This window comes from Camelus dromedarius, chromosome 2 (genome assembly GCF_036321535.1).
Source record: "Camelus dromedarius isolate mCamDro1 chromosome 2, mCamDro1.pat, whole genome shotgun sequence".
Taxonomy (NCBI): domain Eukaryota; kingdom Metazoa; phylum Chordata; class Mammalia; order Artiodactyla; family Camelidae; genus Camelus; species Camelus dromedarius.
In genome coordinates, this window is record NC_087437.1 from 52,880,899 (window position 1) to 52,899,140 (window position 18,242).

Sequence of the window (18,242 nt, forward strand, 5' to 3'; positions counted from 1 at the left end):
CGCACCATGAGGCTAAACAAATGTTGGAGTTTGGTTCTGCAATAAATCTTTCTCTGCTCCAAGCAAGGAGGACGACAGGGTGGCTCAAGCCCAAGGAGATCCCGAACTCCCTGAAGGGTTTCAGTAAAGCATATTTAAAGGCCAGGTGAGGGAGGGAGTTGCAGGGTACATGATCTGCTCATGCACAGTTCTCTGGTTGATGCTGAGGGAACAAGGTGGTCAAAACTATCAAACCCTAGGCGCCAGAAGGTCTGGAGGCCAAGTGCTCTCGATCGTCAAGTAACTTCTTCCCATTGGTGGTGGCTTTTAGCATCTGAAACTCAGGAAATATACTTGAAATACTATTATCTGGGTCCTTCAGAGGAGCTACAGCAGAGGATATAGGGGAGGGGTTTGACCCTGGAAGGCTCCACAGGGTCCTGCTCGGTTACAACCAGGTGGCTCCTGCTTGCTTTAAAATTAGACCACTGAGGGCAAGAAAGAGGCAGATTTCAGTCACTTGGTAAACCGAAAGCAAACTTCTTTATTGTACACAGTACAGAATATAACGCAGCTTGGCAGGATGCATACGGCCCTGCGCAGGGGAAAGTATTTCAAATCAACTGGCAGGTTAAAGCCTTTCTGCACTGTAGACTTTCCACGCTCTGGAAAAAAGCCAAAACAAAATAAAAAACCCAAAACCATCAGGGAGGTGCGTGGGTCTGATGGGAATGCAACGGTGATGCCGCCAGCCTCTGTCCTGTGACAGCACAGGCCACGTGGCCTCAGCGGGGGAGGGGAGCTCAGGCTACAGAGGAGTCTCTTGTACTTGCTAAGACAGCAGAAATCCATCCAAAAAACCCAACAGAACCCGAACCCGGATAAGTAAAGAAAAGAAAAACAAATCCTATACAGCATTTACAACAAATAAATCTCTAGCCAGCAGGGGGTAAAATATGCATCTATGTATAGACTATGTGTAGGTTAGAAAGCTATAAATACGGTTTGGAAAGAGTCCTTTGATTAGAATACAGTGCTAATCAAGGCCCAAGCTAAAGGTTCAATACCTTTGTGGGCTAATTAGCTTCCAAGAGAGGAAAATTTTGTTTCCATAGCTATAAAATGCACCCCTTATCTCTGTGACCCTCTTCACAAATGTGATCCTGGTCACCAGGGGGACTGTTTGAGACTACAGAGCGTTCCATCAACAGAAAAGCATTTCAAAGCACGAGTCCTACCCTCACCTGTTCAGCACTGTCCTTCGAGTATGAAGAATAGCACAGTAATTTTTTATGTACTGAGTGTTAAGGGAAGCCCAGAACTCTCAGCAGAGCAGGCAGCAAGGTGCTACCACTTTCTAGTATCTTTTCCTCTACTTTGAGCTTAACTTTCATGTAGCTTTAGCCATGTTGTTTAAAACTCTTCCAATATAACAGCAATCAGAAAAAAACTTTTTAAAAAAAATGGCAGGAAACTAAGATGCTAGTACTGTTTTACCTGTCAGTGTCCCATGTTTAAGTCTCAAACCCTATTGAATCATATGCAGGGTTTAAAGTCCGAGAATTAAAGAAAAAGGAAAACAAAAACTGAAATGGAAGTTGTCATCAGTCATACCCAGAGAAGAATCCCTAGGGTTTCCACCAGGTGACCAGGTTTCAAATGGACATGATGTGTATTATGTACATATGCTTCCCAGAGAGGGCATGTGAGGGAACATGGGGGACTATACACATAGAATCTAAATGGTGTGTCCAGGCTACCCTGCACACCTCAAAAATGTACAACTCAGGTGCAAATGTTCCATCAGGCTGTCTGGTGCAGAAAGCACAAAGCAGGCAATAAAGAGGGCTTGCACTTGGCTAAGGGGGCGCCCCCAGCAAAGCCCCTTTCAAGCTGCAGCGTCTTCATAAGTCGGCACTGCCCTGTTTAAAGGATGCAGTGTAGAGTTACCAAAAGGTTTTTTGCTTTAAATACCAAAACTACAAAAATCAGTTTATAAACTGTTTTTTCCAAAACAACCACCAAAACAAAACAATCCCCCGAATCAAAGCAAAACAAAAATACTGTCAAAAGTGTTAATTACCCTGCTCCTAAAATTAAAGCCATCCACACACAGCCATATGACTGGGAAGAGAAAGGGAGCTTGCTCTGTTTGGTGACCACGTGGCCAGAAGGTTCCCAAGAGTAGCAATGGTTTGAGAACCACAGAGTGGGTAACAGCTGTTCATACTCTTCCCCCTTTTTTCCTAGACCAAGGGGAACCGTTTCAGATTGAGCTCGAAGAGCTCTCTGAATTTTGATTTGTAACCCTTCATGGTTTGAGCCTCCCCAGCTTAGCCTATCTCTTGTTCTATGGATTTGAGATTTTTCAATAAATTGTGCAAATCGGAGCCCTTCTAGGTAAAGTCATTTAGTAGTCTGTGATCCATGCAGATTGTCTCACACTCTGTCCTGGCTTGTGGGTATCACCCTGAACAAGGTATTGCTTTGCTGTATTGTCCATGGGAAGGAGGCTCCATTTCAATCTCCTCCCAGAAACCTTGTCAGGATCAGAGCTGAGGCACCAGACTTTTGGTGGTTTTTCTGCCTCTCCCTGTTCCCACTCCTCAGCCAAGGTACCTGGCTTGAAGGGTGCCAATCCGGAGACAGCTTGGGTGCTCCAGATAATAGTCAAAGGGCAAGCTTTAGGAACAGCCAAAAACACAAACAAAACCACTGCCCTCGTTTGCCTGAATGGGAACTGCTAGCTCTAGGGTTGGCCGCTCAGCCGCTCAGAAACTTAGTAAGCAAAGCCTTCGGCATAGGGGAGGCTGCTGCAGCGGTCCACGTCCAGGAGGTAAGCTGGGTTGTCTTCAAAGTGGGTCAGTGGCAGGGTATCCTCCTCGCTGAGGTGGCACTCGGACTCCGCTTTCAGGAACGGACGCTGGTTGTCAGGGAAGGCCATGGAGAAAAGCGCATCAGGGTCACAGACAAACTTGTAGACATACCGCTCCCCAGCCACCTGAGAGAGAAAACACACCTCAGCAGAAGGCTCACCGGGCCACCTGAGAGAGCACACACCTTACAGGGCCCAGTTGGAACAGGGAGGGGCCGGGGCACCAAGGGAGGAAAAATGAGATATCTGTAAGTCATCAAGCTCTCGGGAAGCCTCAAAAGCGGCTCAGTGGTAGCTGATTATCCAAATCGCTCAGATTTATTTTGATAAGTCGTGGGGACCTGCCAAGTGTTTTGTTGACACCACAGCTCAGCAGCTGAAAAAAAATCTGCATTTCAAAGTTATACTAGAAAGGTTCTTCTAACAGAAAATCCTCACTGTGCTATACTCGCAGCTTAGAATGGTTACGCTGAGGCTGGTGCCTGGTGTTACAAGAAGGCACAAGGATTGTACAGGAATTGGACCATGTGTTTGGTTACCTCCAAAGCTGACAGTCTTCACAGCACAGCTTTGTTAGTTTGAGGGGCCAGGAATTCAATCAGAGCTATGTGGAAATTTCAAGTTTGTTCCAAAGCCAAACAGAATTGCTTTTTGGCTTACCTGCAGTTTTAAATTCCTCATTCCATGGTTCTGCTAGACTGAAAAAACTGATAACTACCTTTGTGTGGGTTTTATGCATTATATTACTAGAACTGAATGGTCTTGATCATTCAGAAGCTTCACAGAGTTGATGAGCCATCTAGGTCGATGGGGTCACCCCTTGTCTGCTGGGTGTTTTAGCATCAGCACAAGGGGACACAGATCACTGGAAATCAAACCCAAGAATCGGTTTCACTCAGGTAACACAAAGGGGCAAGGGAAAGCAGCTAAAACACTGACATTTTAGACTCAAATTCAAAATCTTGAGTTTAATCCTGCCCTTCAGTCATTCTGCTGTGATTCTAAAATCTTTTAGTTGCAGAAATATGGGTTTGTTTTCGGTCTTGGGTTTAAAAAGTATGTTGCTATGCAGCAGGTTATAGAGGTAACAGCACAATTATCCAAATATGCCTTAAACATGACTTTATGGGGACTACGTCTAGTCAGAGTGTGGGCATCTGCACCACCGTTCCTCGGAATTCAAACACCAGGAATCAGGGGCTGTGTGTGTGTGAAATTGGACGATCAGCAACTTCACCAGTAAGCTAAGTCTTAAGGATGGATGTATATAATCAAGTCACCCCTATTCATTTTTTTTCAAAGCCAGTTTTATGTTAAATCTCTGGTTCCCCACCCCAAGCCTGAGTTCATGAAGTGGAGGAGCAAGGCAGGAAGACATAGTGGAAATACTAGATCAGAAGCTAGGAGGGGATGGCTTCCAGTCCTGGTTCAGTGCCTCACAAGTCTTAACCTCTATGAACCTCAATTTCTCTTTCAAAAACTGGACGGTAGGGACTACAGCTTTCCTAAGTCCCTCCCCACACTGACATGCTACCACTCCTTCTACTTAGTTCTCATTTACTCATGAGGCATATAATAAGCGTTACAATGATCCCTTACATTGGCTAGCACATTACTGTTTCTAAAACATTTTCACATATATTACCCTTTGAGATTAGAGATTACGATCGACATTTTTATTGGAAATGTTAGGCTGACTTTCTCTAAAGCATAAATAAGTGGGAGTGTTAGGATCTGAACCCACTCAAGCCTCATTCCTGTGCCTTCCTGTTTTGTTCTCAGAGTTTTCCTCTACCTCCTTAGAAAACCTAGGAACTAGTCATAGGGACAACTCACTGCCATCCGTTCAAGTTAACTGGTTACATTCCCTCGGATATGGAGCTGGGAACAGCAAAGGAATAACAGCCCTCCTTCCTGAATTTAGGATTCCACCTGATAATGTTAACACTGACAGGGGAGAGTGGTTGTATGAAGTTTCGGGGGGAAGTGACTGGTAATGGGTTCAGGGTTTCTTTTTTGGGGTGAAAAATTCTAAAGTGGTAGTGGCTGTACTATTGTCAACATATTAAAAACCACTGAATTGTACTCTTAAAAAAAAAAAGTGGAGGGAGGTACGGTGGAGTGACCACCTGTCCTAGGGTATCTATTAACTCTGCCAGCACTGAAACCAAACCCTCAGTTCTGCCCCCGAGGAGCTGACACTCCTGTGGCAGATACTGACAAGTAATGTAGTGATTTACAATACCAGAGAGGAGGGGGTGATGGAGACGCACACAGGTGCTCTCAGAAGCAGAGAAAGGGACTGTAAAGTAACTCAGCCTGAGAACTTCAAATTCTTGGAGTGAAAAGGTGATTACTGAGAAAACAAGCAGAGGCTGGCCAGGTAATGAAGGCATTAGGAATGTTCTTAAGTAGGATGATAGTCTAATAAGGTTTTCATTTTACAGTATGCTTGACAACTTGAATGTGACTTGTATTCTTTGGTCAACAGATACTATATTAAGAGAAAGATGGCTATGCCAGTGAAAGCAGCCAAGTACAAGTTGGTAAAGGGGGGTTAGATGGTGCTCAGACTGGGAACAGCCTGTATGAAGCACTAAAAAGTCTGGATTTTATCCAGAAGACCATCCATGAACAGCTGTTTTAATAAGGTGATGAGAGGAATATGGGGCCACATTACCACCTGCCTATGAGAAAGATAAACCTGGCTTTAACATAGACAAATTCTCCGCAGCAATGACCCAGATATCTCTGCCAAATGCATCTTGGCTACTACCATGTAGACGGCCTAAATGTATAAATGCTAGAATCTGGGTAACAGTTACAGCATAAAATCTGGTGGCTAAGAAAAATCAAGGATTTGCCACTCTCAGCTCCTGCCTACCCACAGCATTTCAAACCTGTGGTCCTTTACCACTTATCAGTGAGGACTTGGTATTGGCTTCCTCAAAACACGCTTTATCCTTTATTCTGCAACCTGCTACCAGGTGATTCTGCTGCCATTTTACAAACCTTGGATTTAACTTGTTCCAGTTTCTGAGAAAGAGAAATGAGACCTTCTTACTTCTCTAATACTTAAGAGTATTTAACCAACATATTTGGAGGTCTTGGCGTTTTAATAACTAAAGACTTCAACTAAGCTCTCATGGGAGCAGAGACTTTCAAGTTGATTCCCTCACTTGTTCCTTTATGGGTATAATGGTTGTCCTAAGTGTCTGGAGTTTTCATGAGGAGAGGCAGTATAAGGAAAGAAGAGGAGCCTAATTTTCCTACAGTGTGTTCCACACATAATCCCTGGTTTTCATGTACCCAAGATCATTAAAGGTGCTCTTTATCTCATTTCACTCTTACGTTGGTTTTTCCAAGATTTTCCTACCACAGAATCACTCACGAGGCTAACATTTTCTCCCAGCCGCCATGATACCCGTCTCACTACAGAGGCCCTGAACACATCTCAGACTGGTCTGTGTCTCAGGACTGCTCACCTTCTGCATGATGCCCTTTTCATAGTAATAGCGTAGGGATCGGCTGAGCTTGTCATAGTTCATGGCCGGCCGGTTCTTCTGGATGCCCCAACGCCGAGCAACCTGAAGAGACAGGAAAGCAATGGAAACTCACTCCCTGGGCCTAGTGGTTTTTCTCCCAATCCCAAGAGAGCCAGTTCTACAACCCGACTGCTTTGGTCAGTGATCCGTTTCTCTAATCTGGAAGGAAAAGCATTTAATTCCCTCAAGACCAAACATTCAACCAAGGTGATGATTCAGTCACAATGCTAAGAAGTGAGACCTAGCGGTGGAAGAATCCTAGCACTTTAAGATAAGAGAGGGCTTGGCTGGTGTCCCAGAGGAAGCAGGCTCTCCACGGTTTCTCCACATATGAATTATTGACCAATACCCATAGACCATTAACATGTTGCCATTAAGTGCTATGGTTTCTGTAGCAGTCAATAAGGAATAATTAGAGTGGTCATTCCTGAAACATTAGAAACACACTAGTGAGTTGCTAATGGGGCCAGCAGAGCAAAAGTTCAATTCTAATAAGATTGGAGAGGGGCTGGGAGATGTTTACTTATTGCAGCTCATGGAGTAAAGGAGAATCAGATCATTTCAGCCTGCTGCCATCCAATCCCCTGCTCCCAGCAGACCTGCAGAATGGACATTAAAACACGTAGCACCATTATCTACTTAATGAAAAATTAACAAGGCTTCCCAAACAGTTCTGCAATGCATTATATCTAACCCAGTCCACCTGAGGTGCAGTGTTGGGCGATCTAATTGGAGCTTTGGGTAAAGAAGCCTTACAGCAAGAAGACTCCCTAGTAGAGTTCAGCAGGACAGCCATGCAATCTCCGTCCAAGCACCCCAACAGCCCGAATCCTACTGAAAAGGGTGACTGTCGTTTGGTAATTTTCGTTTGTATTATCTTGGATTTTATTTAGTTTTTGTGACTCACTTGTAAGTTTTTGGCTTGTGGTTACCCTTTTTTGTAAGTCTATTAAAAGGATGACTGTCAAGGCAGGAGAATTACCCCCGAAATCTGAGATCTTCAAGTGTATGCAAACCAGGGGTCATGCTTTGAACATTTCAGGTCAGTCTCGGAAACTTAAAAACCAAAATAACTATTCCTTTGGCCTTAAAAAAAAAAAAAAAAAAAAACCACCACCAGATGTTAAACGTGGAAATGAGAAGTAGGGAGACTGCAAGTGGAAAAGTAGATCATAAAATCACATTTCACTTAAAGTACTTTTAAGAAGTATTCAGGGCAGAATGAAAGCAACATCTTCCAAATTCAGGATTTTAAGGTGACCTTTAATAAACACCAGAAATGATCTGATAGATGAGGAATGCATCTGTCCTAATTATTACAGTAATTCGACAGCCATGATTCCACTCTGCCTTGCAAGAAACTGAAAGTGAAACGTCTGTTCATTTGCTCCGTGCCCCCATGGCACACACAATGTCCCTGGCCCTCCTCCTTTCTCCATATTGCATCCATTCAACTCTTTGAAATGGCCCCAAAGGCAATATTAACCAAAAATACTTTCCCCTGGTTAGAGAAGAAACATTTTAAACAAATAGAAATAGTGGTAAGAAAACCTGCTAAATCAATACATGTCCTTTTACCCTGCTCAAAAGAACTGACACTCTGAAACTGTACTTGAACTGCGATCAGCCGTAAGTGATGCAGGGATCCTAAAAAGCCCCACCTCATCATTTTACTATATTCAGTGGTGGAATATGCTTCAACTTCAGCCTTGACCTCTGCTGTCACTTGCATATGCAGTAGCTTACTGGAGAGGGGTTTTACATATGCACAGACTTCAAAGCAGCTCTGGTAGCCATAGTGACTGACTCATCCTCTTGGGCCAGGGCCCTGTGATTTGGTAGCCCTCACCAGGACTGCTCCTTTTGCAATAATCATGATGCGGCACAACTGCAGAGCAGCTGGGAATTAGGGCTGCCCCGTTTCTGGGGGAAGGGGAGCAGGCACTAGCTGGCTACTAGCTCTTTCATCTTTTACATTCATTACGTTGATAGCAGGCATCTTGAGGATGGAGGCCGAAAGAGTTTAAAAAAAAAAACAACCTTGCGTATTTCTTCCTTAAGAGAGCAGCCACAGCACAGGGAGTGGCTCTTTCTAGCAGCCTGTCCTTTTAAACTTCCCCATGCCATCAGTTATCTGCCACATGTTCAACAAACAACCCTACCCCCCAAAATATTCATTAATGCAGATTCACAGTTAAAATGGCTCCAGATTAAAGCCGAGTCAGTCATAATTGAGAGGGTGCTAAGCTGGATGCCTATCAAAAGACATTTGATTAGGGGGCCTGCCAAAACGCAGTTCTAAAACCACAATTTCCATGCACAGTGTAATGGATATTATGGATAATTACCCAGAGTGCACTACTCAGCCACACAGCTGCCTACAATTACGTCCCCAACAGCTTCCTCCTCCGCTTCACCCCTCACGCTCCCCCCGCGACAACTTAGAGCTTCTTCCAGGAGTTGGTATCTTCCTGACATCAACAAGGAGGGCCGACAGAGTTACACAAGGAGTAGAGAGGGGAAAAAACTCAAAGGCTGCCTGTCCCGAGGCTGAAGTGCACACGTGGAAGGAGCTGACCCTGGGTTAAGAGAACAGAACATGCCAAGTTCAGGGAGTGCTCAGGGATTTGAAGGTGCGATGGAAAGAAGTACTTTCTGAAGAAACAAAGCTGTCCAATCAGCTGAGGGAGGCTCAGGGCTGCCACAGGCCTCTCACGTGACTTGGCCGCTTGGCATTTATGAGCACTCTGGGTTAGTATCTCTTTCTTTATTAAGTAAGAAAGCCGAGGCCCTCTGCCATCTGTTCATCACTTTCTTTACCACTGGTAGGAGAGCAGAAGATTTAATAACAGCTTTACAAAGGGTCATAACCAGGTCTACCTGCAGCTGTACAGCCTGTGCTCGGGCCCGAGGCACCGGCAATAAAGTCATAAAAGCTCCTGTTTGTGAAATGAGATCAATCAATAAGGGCTGCCCACAAGACAGACTTTCAAAAAGCCTCAGTGAGTCTGGGCGACGTGCTCTCCTCAAGCCTCACATAAACCAGGCCATGTTGTGAGGAAAAGAACGTGGAGCGGATGGCTCTCCAGTGTGGCTGGAAGCCCAAACCACGGCTTTGCTTCTCCATGACTGAGCCAAAAAGAAACCCTTTGAAAAGCACGGCAGAACTGAACTCTGGCTCTGAAGGCAGATTGAGTCTTAACAGACCCTGTTTACAGTGAGATTTTGACACGTTTCCATCTTCATGCATGACAAGAGGCAGGGAACACCATACGTATATCTGCCTTTACTGAAGCCTTCCTCTCTCGCCTACCAGTCAGGATTCTTCCTAAGTTTCCAGTCCATACATTTTCCTTTTATCATCTTAATTTTCAGGCCATGTTCTTGTAGATCAGGTGACAGCTTGTTACCTCCTGCTGTTCACCCTGGTGCCCACCTCTCTCCCCTTGTGTGCTAAAGAGAGCCCTGGAACTGATCAACCAACATCTGCAACTGCAGTTCCTGCTCAAACGCCTTCCAAGAGCAGTGTTCTCAGTTCAGTCACACCCAACCCCAAGGCCCCTTTTACTCTGATGGCTTACTATATAACGCCACCAAAAGAAGCATATGTCAGATCTTCAGGGACGTTATTTCTCCATTCATAATCTCCCTAAATTCTAAATCAAATAGAAATGAAAAATCAACCCCTTTGAAATATGCCAAACTCATTTAAATAAGAGCCTGATTTAACTTACTCTGTTATGTGATATTCAGGAAAGGGGTTTCATGATGTGTCTTCATGTAGCCTGATACAGGCTATGCCATATGAGGGCCAACACCAAAACAAGCTGGTATCACTGAAGGAACCCTTAACAAAAGACTTTCGGTTTTGGTGGGGGGAGGTAATCAGGTTTATTTTTTAGAGGAGGTACTGGGGAGTTGAACCCAGGACCTCATGCATGCTAAGCATGTGCTCACACTTAAGCTATACCCTCCCCCATGACAAAGATTTTCTAAGAGAGAACAGACCCTATTTGACTGTGAGTCTTCATGGCCTCACTGCAGAAGTATTAATAATGCTTTTTATAAAATTCTCCAGTGGAGATCTCTGCCTGTCCGTGAAATGTAGATTATCCTACTAATAGAAAAAAAACTGCCAAGCCCACTGGCCAGGTCAGAACCTGAACAAGAAAGAGCACATTTAACACAGTAAAAAGACTCAATGGAGAACTAAACAGGAACAAATGTCATCAACAAATCAAGTCACCTGAGCCCAGCATCCAGCGCTTACCTCCTCAGGTTCTATCAGCTTGAACTCCATGCCTCTGCCTGTCCAGGCAATGAAGTGGGCATTGGCTGGGTCGTCAAGCAGGGTAACGAGGAATTGCCACAGCTGAAGGGAACCTCGCCTCTGGTAAGGGGGTCCCTCCCGATACATGGTGGGTTCCTGTTTGACTTTGCCTGTTTGGGCCAAAGATATATATGCAGTACTTTAGTCTTGGGTTTTTCAGGTGATTTGGGTAAACGCCAATTTGGCATTAATAAGACTGACTAAGGTGCTTTGATGTCTCGAACCCTCCAGCTTAGCAACAAACTGGATGAGGGGGCTACTTACCTTCCAATCTCTCAGGAACAACACAAGTGTCGTCAAAGTACAACCGGGGATCTTTTTCATATGGAAAACCTGAAGGAGAATTTAAAAAGAAAGACCACGTTGCTTAACAAACTCTATCTGTGGTCTATGAAAACTCTGGATTTAAGGACTAACACAGGATTCTACCGGTTCAGGTCCTAAGCCCTGTGAATGCTGTATCTATGACAGACGGAATTTTGGGGACTTCAAAAGGACTTAGGCATTCGTGTTCTGATGTATCACCCGCACTTGAGTCAGTGGCATCAATTCCCGCTGTTAGAGCGAAGACTGCAGGGAAGCCCTGAGTCACTGGTACGTTCCTTCACATCTTGCTTAAGAGGTCTGCATGGATCAGTGTTGCTGTGACTAAGCCTTTGTATCTGAAAAGACATCTCATCTATTTCAGTTGGCCTCCCTGGGTGGGATTTGGTTGATCTATACATAGTCTCACCACTTTCCTTTTAGCTAATATTAATTTCAACCGTTCTTACAGCTTGTCCAGGCTGCCCACACACCTCATTCAATTATGAAAGAGCTTAGAGGGTAGAAAATGATGCCAAAATGAGTAAAGACTTGGGCCTGTGGAGGACTGTGACAAGCAATAATCTTAAAGGCAAGGTGGAGGGTATTATCACCTCTAGACGCTGTGGAAGGGACCTGAAGAGATTTCCTGGCAATAAAGCTGATTCATGTATAGATAACAAATCAGAAAGAGGAACTGACTGGTCCAACAACAGATGTAAGTGGGAATGAAAGGAAGGTAGGGCAAAAAGTTGAAGGGGTCAAGGAAAAAGAAGGAGGGCCTGGCATTCTGCACCCATTTGCCCTTAATATGTATTCAACGCTGACCACCAGGCACCCTGACAAGATCAGCGGCTCAAACCAAAGCCAGTGAGTAGTCAGGCGTGATGAGACCACCTCTGCCTGTGGCCCAGCCTGTTTCAGGGATGTCCTCTCCTTTCCTCGCACACTTCTCAGGAGGAAGCACCAGGAGCTCCTGCCGGCTCAGCAGTGTTCCCTGTGCTCTGTTCTCTGATTCATCTGGCTTGTGGTCCAGGCACGTGAGTGTTGGGTATGCGGTGGGGGCAGGCAGGGGAGGCCACTCTGCTGTGAAGGGCTAGCATTAGATTTTGAGAGGGATTCGGGCTATGACTTAAAAAACCCATGGGAAAAGGCACCGAGAAATCTGTTCCTTTTTTCCTTTACAATCAGCCCAGATCAAGTTCTTGGCAGGAGGAGCACTACTTTTAAGAGGCCTGGGGTTGGGAAAACACTGCCCAACTTGGAGGAAACAAATTGTTTTAAGGTTTGGTATTACTCACTTTTGTTTCCTCAGCCCCAAGCATTATTTGTTTGCTTAACTACATCAAAGGAGGTATATTTTATTACTTAATCCAGTATTTATGCCAGGCACTGTGCTAGAAGGGGGTAGATAGGGAGAAGAATACAGACTCAATGCTTGCTCTCAGGGAGCCTATATCCTAACTGGTGGAGGCAGACAACAACGTAGGAAAAGAAAGAAATGAGACGTAGTGTGGAACAGTAAAGAGTGTGGACCTTGGAGCCAGATGGACTTAGATTAACTGTGACCTTGAACAAGTTAATCTCTCTATGCTCCAGTTTACTCATCTGAAGACTGGGGAAGATAACTCCTACCTTATAGAGTTGCTGGGAGAGTTTAATGAGTTGATATATATTCTGTTCCACTGAACTACTTATCTTTGCAACAGAGCTGGGAATAGCTCCTGCTACGTAAGTGTGCAATACATGATAGTTAAAAAAAAAAGTAAGATAGTACTTATCACGATGTGCACTTACTATGAAGATAAAGCTCTCACATTATCCAATTCTGTCATGTATTCTAAATTCCTTGAGGATAAGGACCATATCCTGAAAATCTTAGCATCTTCATAGCACCTGGTACATAAGTGCTCAATAAATATTTGAATAAATATGAGGGAATCTATAGTCTTTGTTTAAAAAAAAAAAGGTTTAAGAATGCAACACTAAGTTACAGATTCAGGGACTCCCTATAATCTTCCAGTTTGGTACTAGGAAGCTGACTTGTGTGACAAACTGTTAAACTTCATATTAGCAACAAGAATTACATAATCCATCAAACTTCATGCTTTTTAGCTTGGCTGCCAGGAAGCTATGAATTTCTTGACTTTCCACATGGATTTTGATACTCCAGTGACATTTTAATGGCTTTATTATAAAATCACAGGTAAACTACAAAGTTTTTACATGCCTATCAAACCTGCCATGTTATTTTTGGAGCTTTTCTTCCTCTGAGGTAAGGATAATACCTTCACAGTATATAAGGGAAAAAAATGTAAACCTAGATTAAATTCTAGGTCTGGTTTTCAAATTAATCAGATGAAAGTCCTGCCCATGAGAGTCATTTTGGTGTATTCTGTGGTTTCTAGTCACTGCCACATGTATTTCTCTAAAACATCTGGAAGATGCTGTTGGTTTAAGTGAAATTTAAGTCAGTTGAATTTGCACAGCAGTTACATCAGTTGTGGCCACAACCATCTAATCACTCAAAGGTGGCAGGAAGGAAGAACCTGTTTGAGGGGCAAAGTCGAAATGAAAGATTGAACATAGTATGCAAAGATTCCAGGTGAACGCTAAGGCAGGATGGCTATCTTAGAAATCACAGATGCCAATCAGAAACACTTGTCTCACTAACTGTTTCACGGGCATCTGTAGTCAAGCCTGTTTAAGAAAGAGAAAAACCATGTCAGGGTAATTTAGGGCAATTAAGAATGCAGATCGCTTTGAAACTAACTTTTTCGATGTGTGTGGGGTCAGGGGAAGGAACGGGAAAGAGAAGGGGGGGAAACACACAAGCTTGCCAGATACTGTGTGTAGTAAGCAGCCCCAATGTCTTACTAAAAATATTTCCTTTAAGAGCATGCTCCTTGCTAAATGTTGTAATTATGCAAAATGTTTTACTCCCTCCTAGTCTGCCCACTGCAGACATCGATTACTGCTGTAGAAACATTTGGGAACCTGGAAGAGAGCCCCACACAGCTGTGCCGATCATAGTCAGAGGTCCACTAGACAACCCTTCCTTCCCAAGGCTGGGCGCTCACTCAGAATATCCCTGGGTGCCTGTGGCAGCCAGGCTGTGTCTCCCCTCTAAGTCAGCAGGAAGCAGCTACTTACAGAAACCACTGTTGGGAACCAGTCACTCACAGTAACTAGCCAGTTCTTCCCAGTGCAATCTTAACCAGCTCTTTCAACCTTCCTCTAAAACTCTGGAGAACAGTGGTCGTCACCCTTGGACCCGTACTAGAATCACCTGGGAGCTTTAAACTACTGACGCCTGGGTCCCACCCCAGAATTTCTGATCTACTTGCTCTGGGTGATGCCTGGACACAAGCTTTAAAAGCTCCGCAGGTGATCCTAACGTGCAGCCAAAGCTGAGACTCAAAACTCTGTAGTAGTTCTCAAATGTGAGTGTGCATCAGGATGGCCCAAAAGGCTCATTAGAACAGAGTGCTGCCCCCCGCCCCCCCTGGAGTCTCTGATTCAGTAGATTTGGGGTGGGTCCTGAGAATTTGCATTTCTAACAAGTCCCAGATGAAGCTGATGTCACGAGTTGGGACCATGCTGCTCTGGGTATTTACAGACAGATGCATAGGACAGGAAACAAGAGCTACTTCTGGGGGATCTGTTCTAGGAAAGAAATCCTTTCCTGTTTCAATGTTCAGAAGAGATGTCCTGAAGGTTCCATCTCAAGCTGTGACATAGTTCCTAAGTTCCAGTTTATCTACAGCAGTATAACTTCCTTGTATGGAAATGTGGAAACCAGTTGATTCAGCTATTATTTCTTAAAAGTTAAGGTCATTACTACTGACACTGATGGCAGCCCTCACAGGTCAGGTGTGTGCCTCAAACCCTGTGTGCAAGGTAAATGCAGATCACAGTCAATGAGCTCTCATGTTCATGAGCCAAGGAAGGTTTAAACCATGATCTCAAAATCTTAGCCTGGTAACTTAGCAATTTTAAGCTTCCTTGAATATTATTTTTTTAAAAAGCTACTTACCCTCATGGCTGCTGGAGAAATAGCCCCCTCTCATGTAGGACGACTGGCAGTTAGGCACTTCTGAAAGAGACAGGTGTACACACTCCTGTCAATAGTTACTGCAGCTGAATCAGCACATCGGTCCAACCGCAGCTCTGCAGTAAAGCCCCTAACCCTCTTCTGATCTAAGGTCATGTCTTTTTGGTCTTGTCCTCTGAAAGAGGTATCATGCCAATAAGTATCATGGGAAGCACTGTAACCCGCCATCTGAAAGGACTCTTGACTTGCAAGCAAGAGAACTGGGAAGGAAAAATGGTATGTCGCTCTCAAAACTTGCTCAATTTAGAAATTAATTAACATCAAATCTGGTGACAGTTAATGATAGAAAAAGAAACTGGCTTTCAAAAAGTCAACGTGGTCTTCTGCCTATACTGACTCAAGGGCTTTGGTTTGGAGGGGCAGGAAGATAACTTTAGATCTTTCCCAGTTTGCAGTCCTTTACTGCTGATGGTCGTATCTAATTCTGCTCCAAGAGGTGAGGGTATTTTTGGGTCAAAGAGATTAGGGGATTTGAAGTCATGAAGCTAAGATGAGGACAGGCAGGAGTGGGGGACTGCAGCTTGGCAAGCACACTTCTGCCATGTTGGAACCGTTAGAATGAAACCCATGTTGAGGTGATCTTTTCTTCAGGCACCATGTTACCAAGGCATCCATAGAGACAGTGAGCTGAGCCCACATGGAATGGGCCTTTACCCCAGGAACATGTCTCAGATCAAAGAATTGCAGATACGGTAATATCTGTTGGGGGTCTTGCTTTAAAGGAGTTGGATGGGCTGAAAAACTCATAGGACCGATTAAAATGTCAATCTCAAAGGAAAAATGTTGCTGGTTATGCCTGCTCCTGAGAAAAAAACACATCAAACCCTTCAGGAGGAATGCCGATGAACATTTTAAGCTGTCAGTACCTACACTTGGTAATTTTTCCATCATAAAGCAACAGATATCTCCCTTCTGCCTACCTCCTAGTCTTTCCATAACCAATTTCTGCCTGAGTTGAGCAATCCCTGTATCATCTCAGAGAAGGCCAAGAGAAAATTCTATATCCTATTCCACTTGCAAAAGCCATTGAGTACATACTGCCCCACCCCTGCCCCAGGGTCTTCAAGAAAAGCACACATGGAAAAGGTTGATAACCTACCCATCACCCTCAAATTCCTTTAGCACCAACTGCAAAAAGGCAAAAATCTTATTTAAAAAAAAAAAAAAGGAAATGAAGAGGAGGAAAGAGTTTCTAAATGTGCAAGCTGCAAAATTCCAACTCTCCATTCCCCTAATGATCTCACTGAATAAGCCTGGCCTGTAAGATATGTAGTCAGCGAATGAGTGTGTGGGTGGGAGTGGAGAGAACCCCCAAAGATAGTTTAAACTTCTTGATGTGCTTAAGTTTCTGGACAAGAGGTAACCCAAAACCAAACAATAGGTGTTCTAACATGTTATATACTTCTCCCTGTGTGTACCAGCAGCAGCTGAAGGACACAGGAATTTTCCCAGATGGAAGTATTGTAATAGAGCAGGGGATCCTATGAAGTGGCCAACAGGCCAAACTTCTCCATGACGTACCCAGCACCCATACAGCTATGACATATCAGGTCCTTTCTGAGAACACCGCTCATCTCAAGAATAGAAAGAATCCCATCCTACACGTGGACTCACACTGGGGGTTTAATGCATCGTTGTATTCAAAAAAGCCACAAACCTAGAGGTAGGATTAAAACGCAGACATTACATACCCAGTGTCCAGTGACTCTAAGATAACAGGTTTTTAAAAAGGGGGCATCACGGAGACTGGACCTCAGCAATCCACTTTTGAATGCCCACTGCGCCTCCTATCATTTTCATGGCTTTTCTGTTTTGTATCCAATTACACACAAACATGTTTGCTTTACTAGCTCCTAAGTTCTTTGAGGGCAAACTTTGTAAGACTATTCCCCATAGCCCCGCACATTAAAGAGCACATTAAAGATACTCAGTAACAACCAGACAGATAGATGAATGAGAGAATGAAGAAAGGAACAGCATGATTTTTCTGCTTACCTGAATCAACGCAGTAATCCCGGGGCTCCTGCTTGATTCCCAGTGGTGACTGGAACCCATGTGCTGGGGGGCCAGGCATGCCTGGGACCCCATGTTCATAGAGTGGGTCATGGTATTCTTGTTTGAATCCCTGAGGGGGTGGGGGAGCTGCAGGGACAATAGGTTCTGACATTTGCCGGTGGTAATTGGGGCGATTATCTCCAGGAACTCCGGACTGAGGAGGGAAGGGGTGGCAGGGTTCAGACAGTTGTCTCTGAAATCTGCAAGAAGAAAGTAGTTATATTGTTTAAGAATATGATGAATACCAACTATGATTTAGCATTAAAGATTAGAAGTTCAAATTAATGGAATTATTTGCAAAGTATCTTTTTTTGGAGGGGGTAGGTAATTAGGTTTATTTGGAGTTTCTGCAAAGTATTTAATGCTTATTTCTGGACATTTTACCCTCTTCTCAAAATTATATCACACTTCAAACCTTTTGAGTCAGGGACTGGCAAAAAAAAAAAAAAAATCAAAACAATGACATGGTAGCTTATTTTCCATGCATGTTTATTTCATGTACAGTCTGTATAGTTGGGTCAGATTATGTACCTGAATATTTAAAGCCAATTATTTGCAAATATCACTAACATGTTATGTTTGTTCACCGGTTCATTCACTCTCTCACCTGTAGATAGAATTCATTCTTAAAGACTAAAGAGTCTTTAACCAGAAATTAACTAGAAGATGTAGTTTAAAAAAAACTCAAACGTAATAGCATTCAAAAATATAGTATCCCTAGGGATAATCAGGAAATGTATAGGCTATAAAAGAATAAAGTCTTAAAACTGTAAGCAAAAGACCTAATTAAAGAGAAAATATTTAGGACTTCGAAGTCATTCACTCACTGAAAATTACTCTACCGTAATGCCTTTTCAACCTACTTGACAAAATGATTCTAAATTATTTAAAAGATGAAGTAATTTTAAAAATCTATCAGACAAATATTATAAAGCCACAATAATTAAAACAGGAATACAAGGAATGAAAGACAGGTGTCAAAGAAATGGAATGAGAAGTCGCAAACTGTCAAGTATGTTCCAAATGTACTACTTGTTAAGG

At 43.7% G+C, this 18,242-nt stretch overlaps 1 protein-coding gene across 1 annotated transcript in view; it reads right to left on the minus strand.

Annotated features, from left to right (window-relative positions):
- Positions 1-503: 503 nt before the first annotated feature.
- ETV5 (ETS variant transcription factor 5) overlaps positions 504-18,242 on the minus strand; it is a 55,105-nt gene continuing 37,366 nt past the window's right edge. The window contains exons 8-13 of the mRNA XM_031452764.2: positions 17,142-17,401; positions 15,069-15,128; positions 10,994-11,062; positions 10,670-10,839; positions 6,340-6,441; positions 504-2,980 (exon numbers count right to left, since the gene is read on the minus strand). Coding sequence (XP_031308624.1) covers positions 2,759-2,980; positions 6,340-6,441; positions 10,670-10,839; positions 10,994-11,062; positions 15,069-15,128; positions 17,142-17,401 — 883 coding nt within the window. The 3' untranslated portion in view covers positions 504-2,758. The remainder of the gene's footprint in view (positions 2,981-6,339; positions 6,442-10,669; positions 10,840-10,993; positions 11,063-15,068; positions 15,129-17,141; positions 17,402-18,242) is intronic.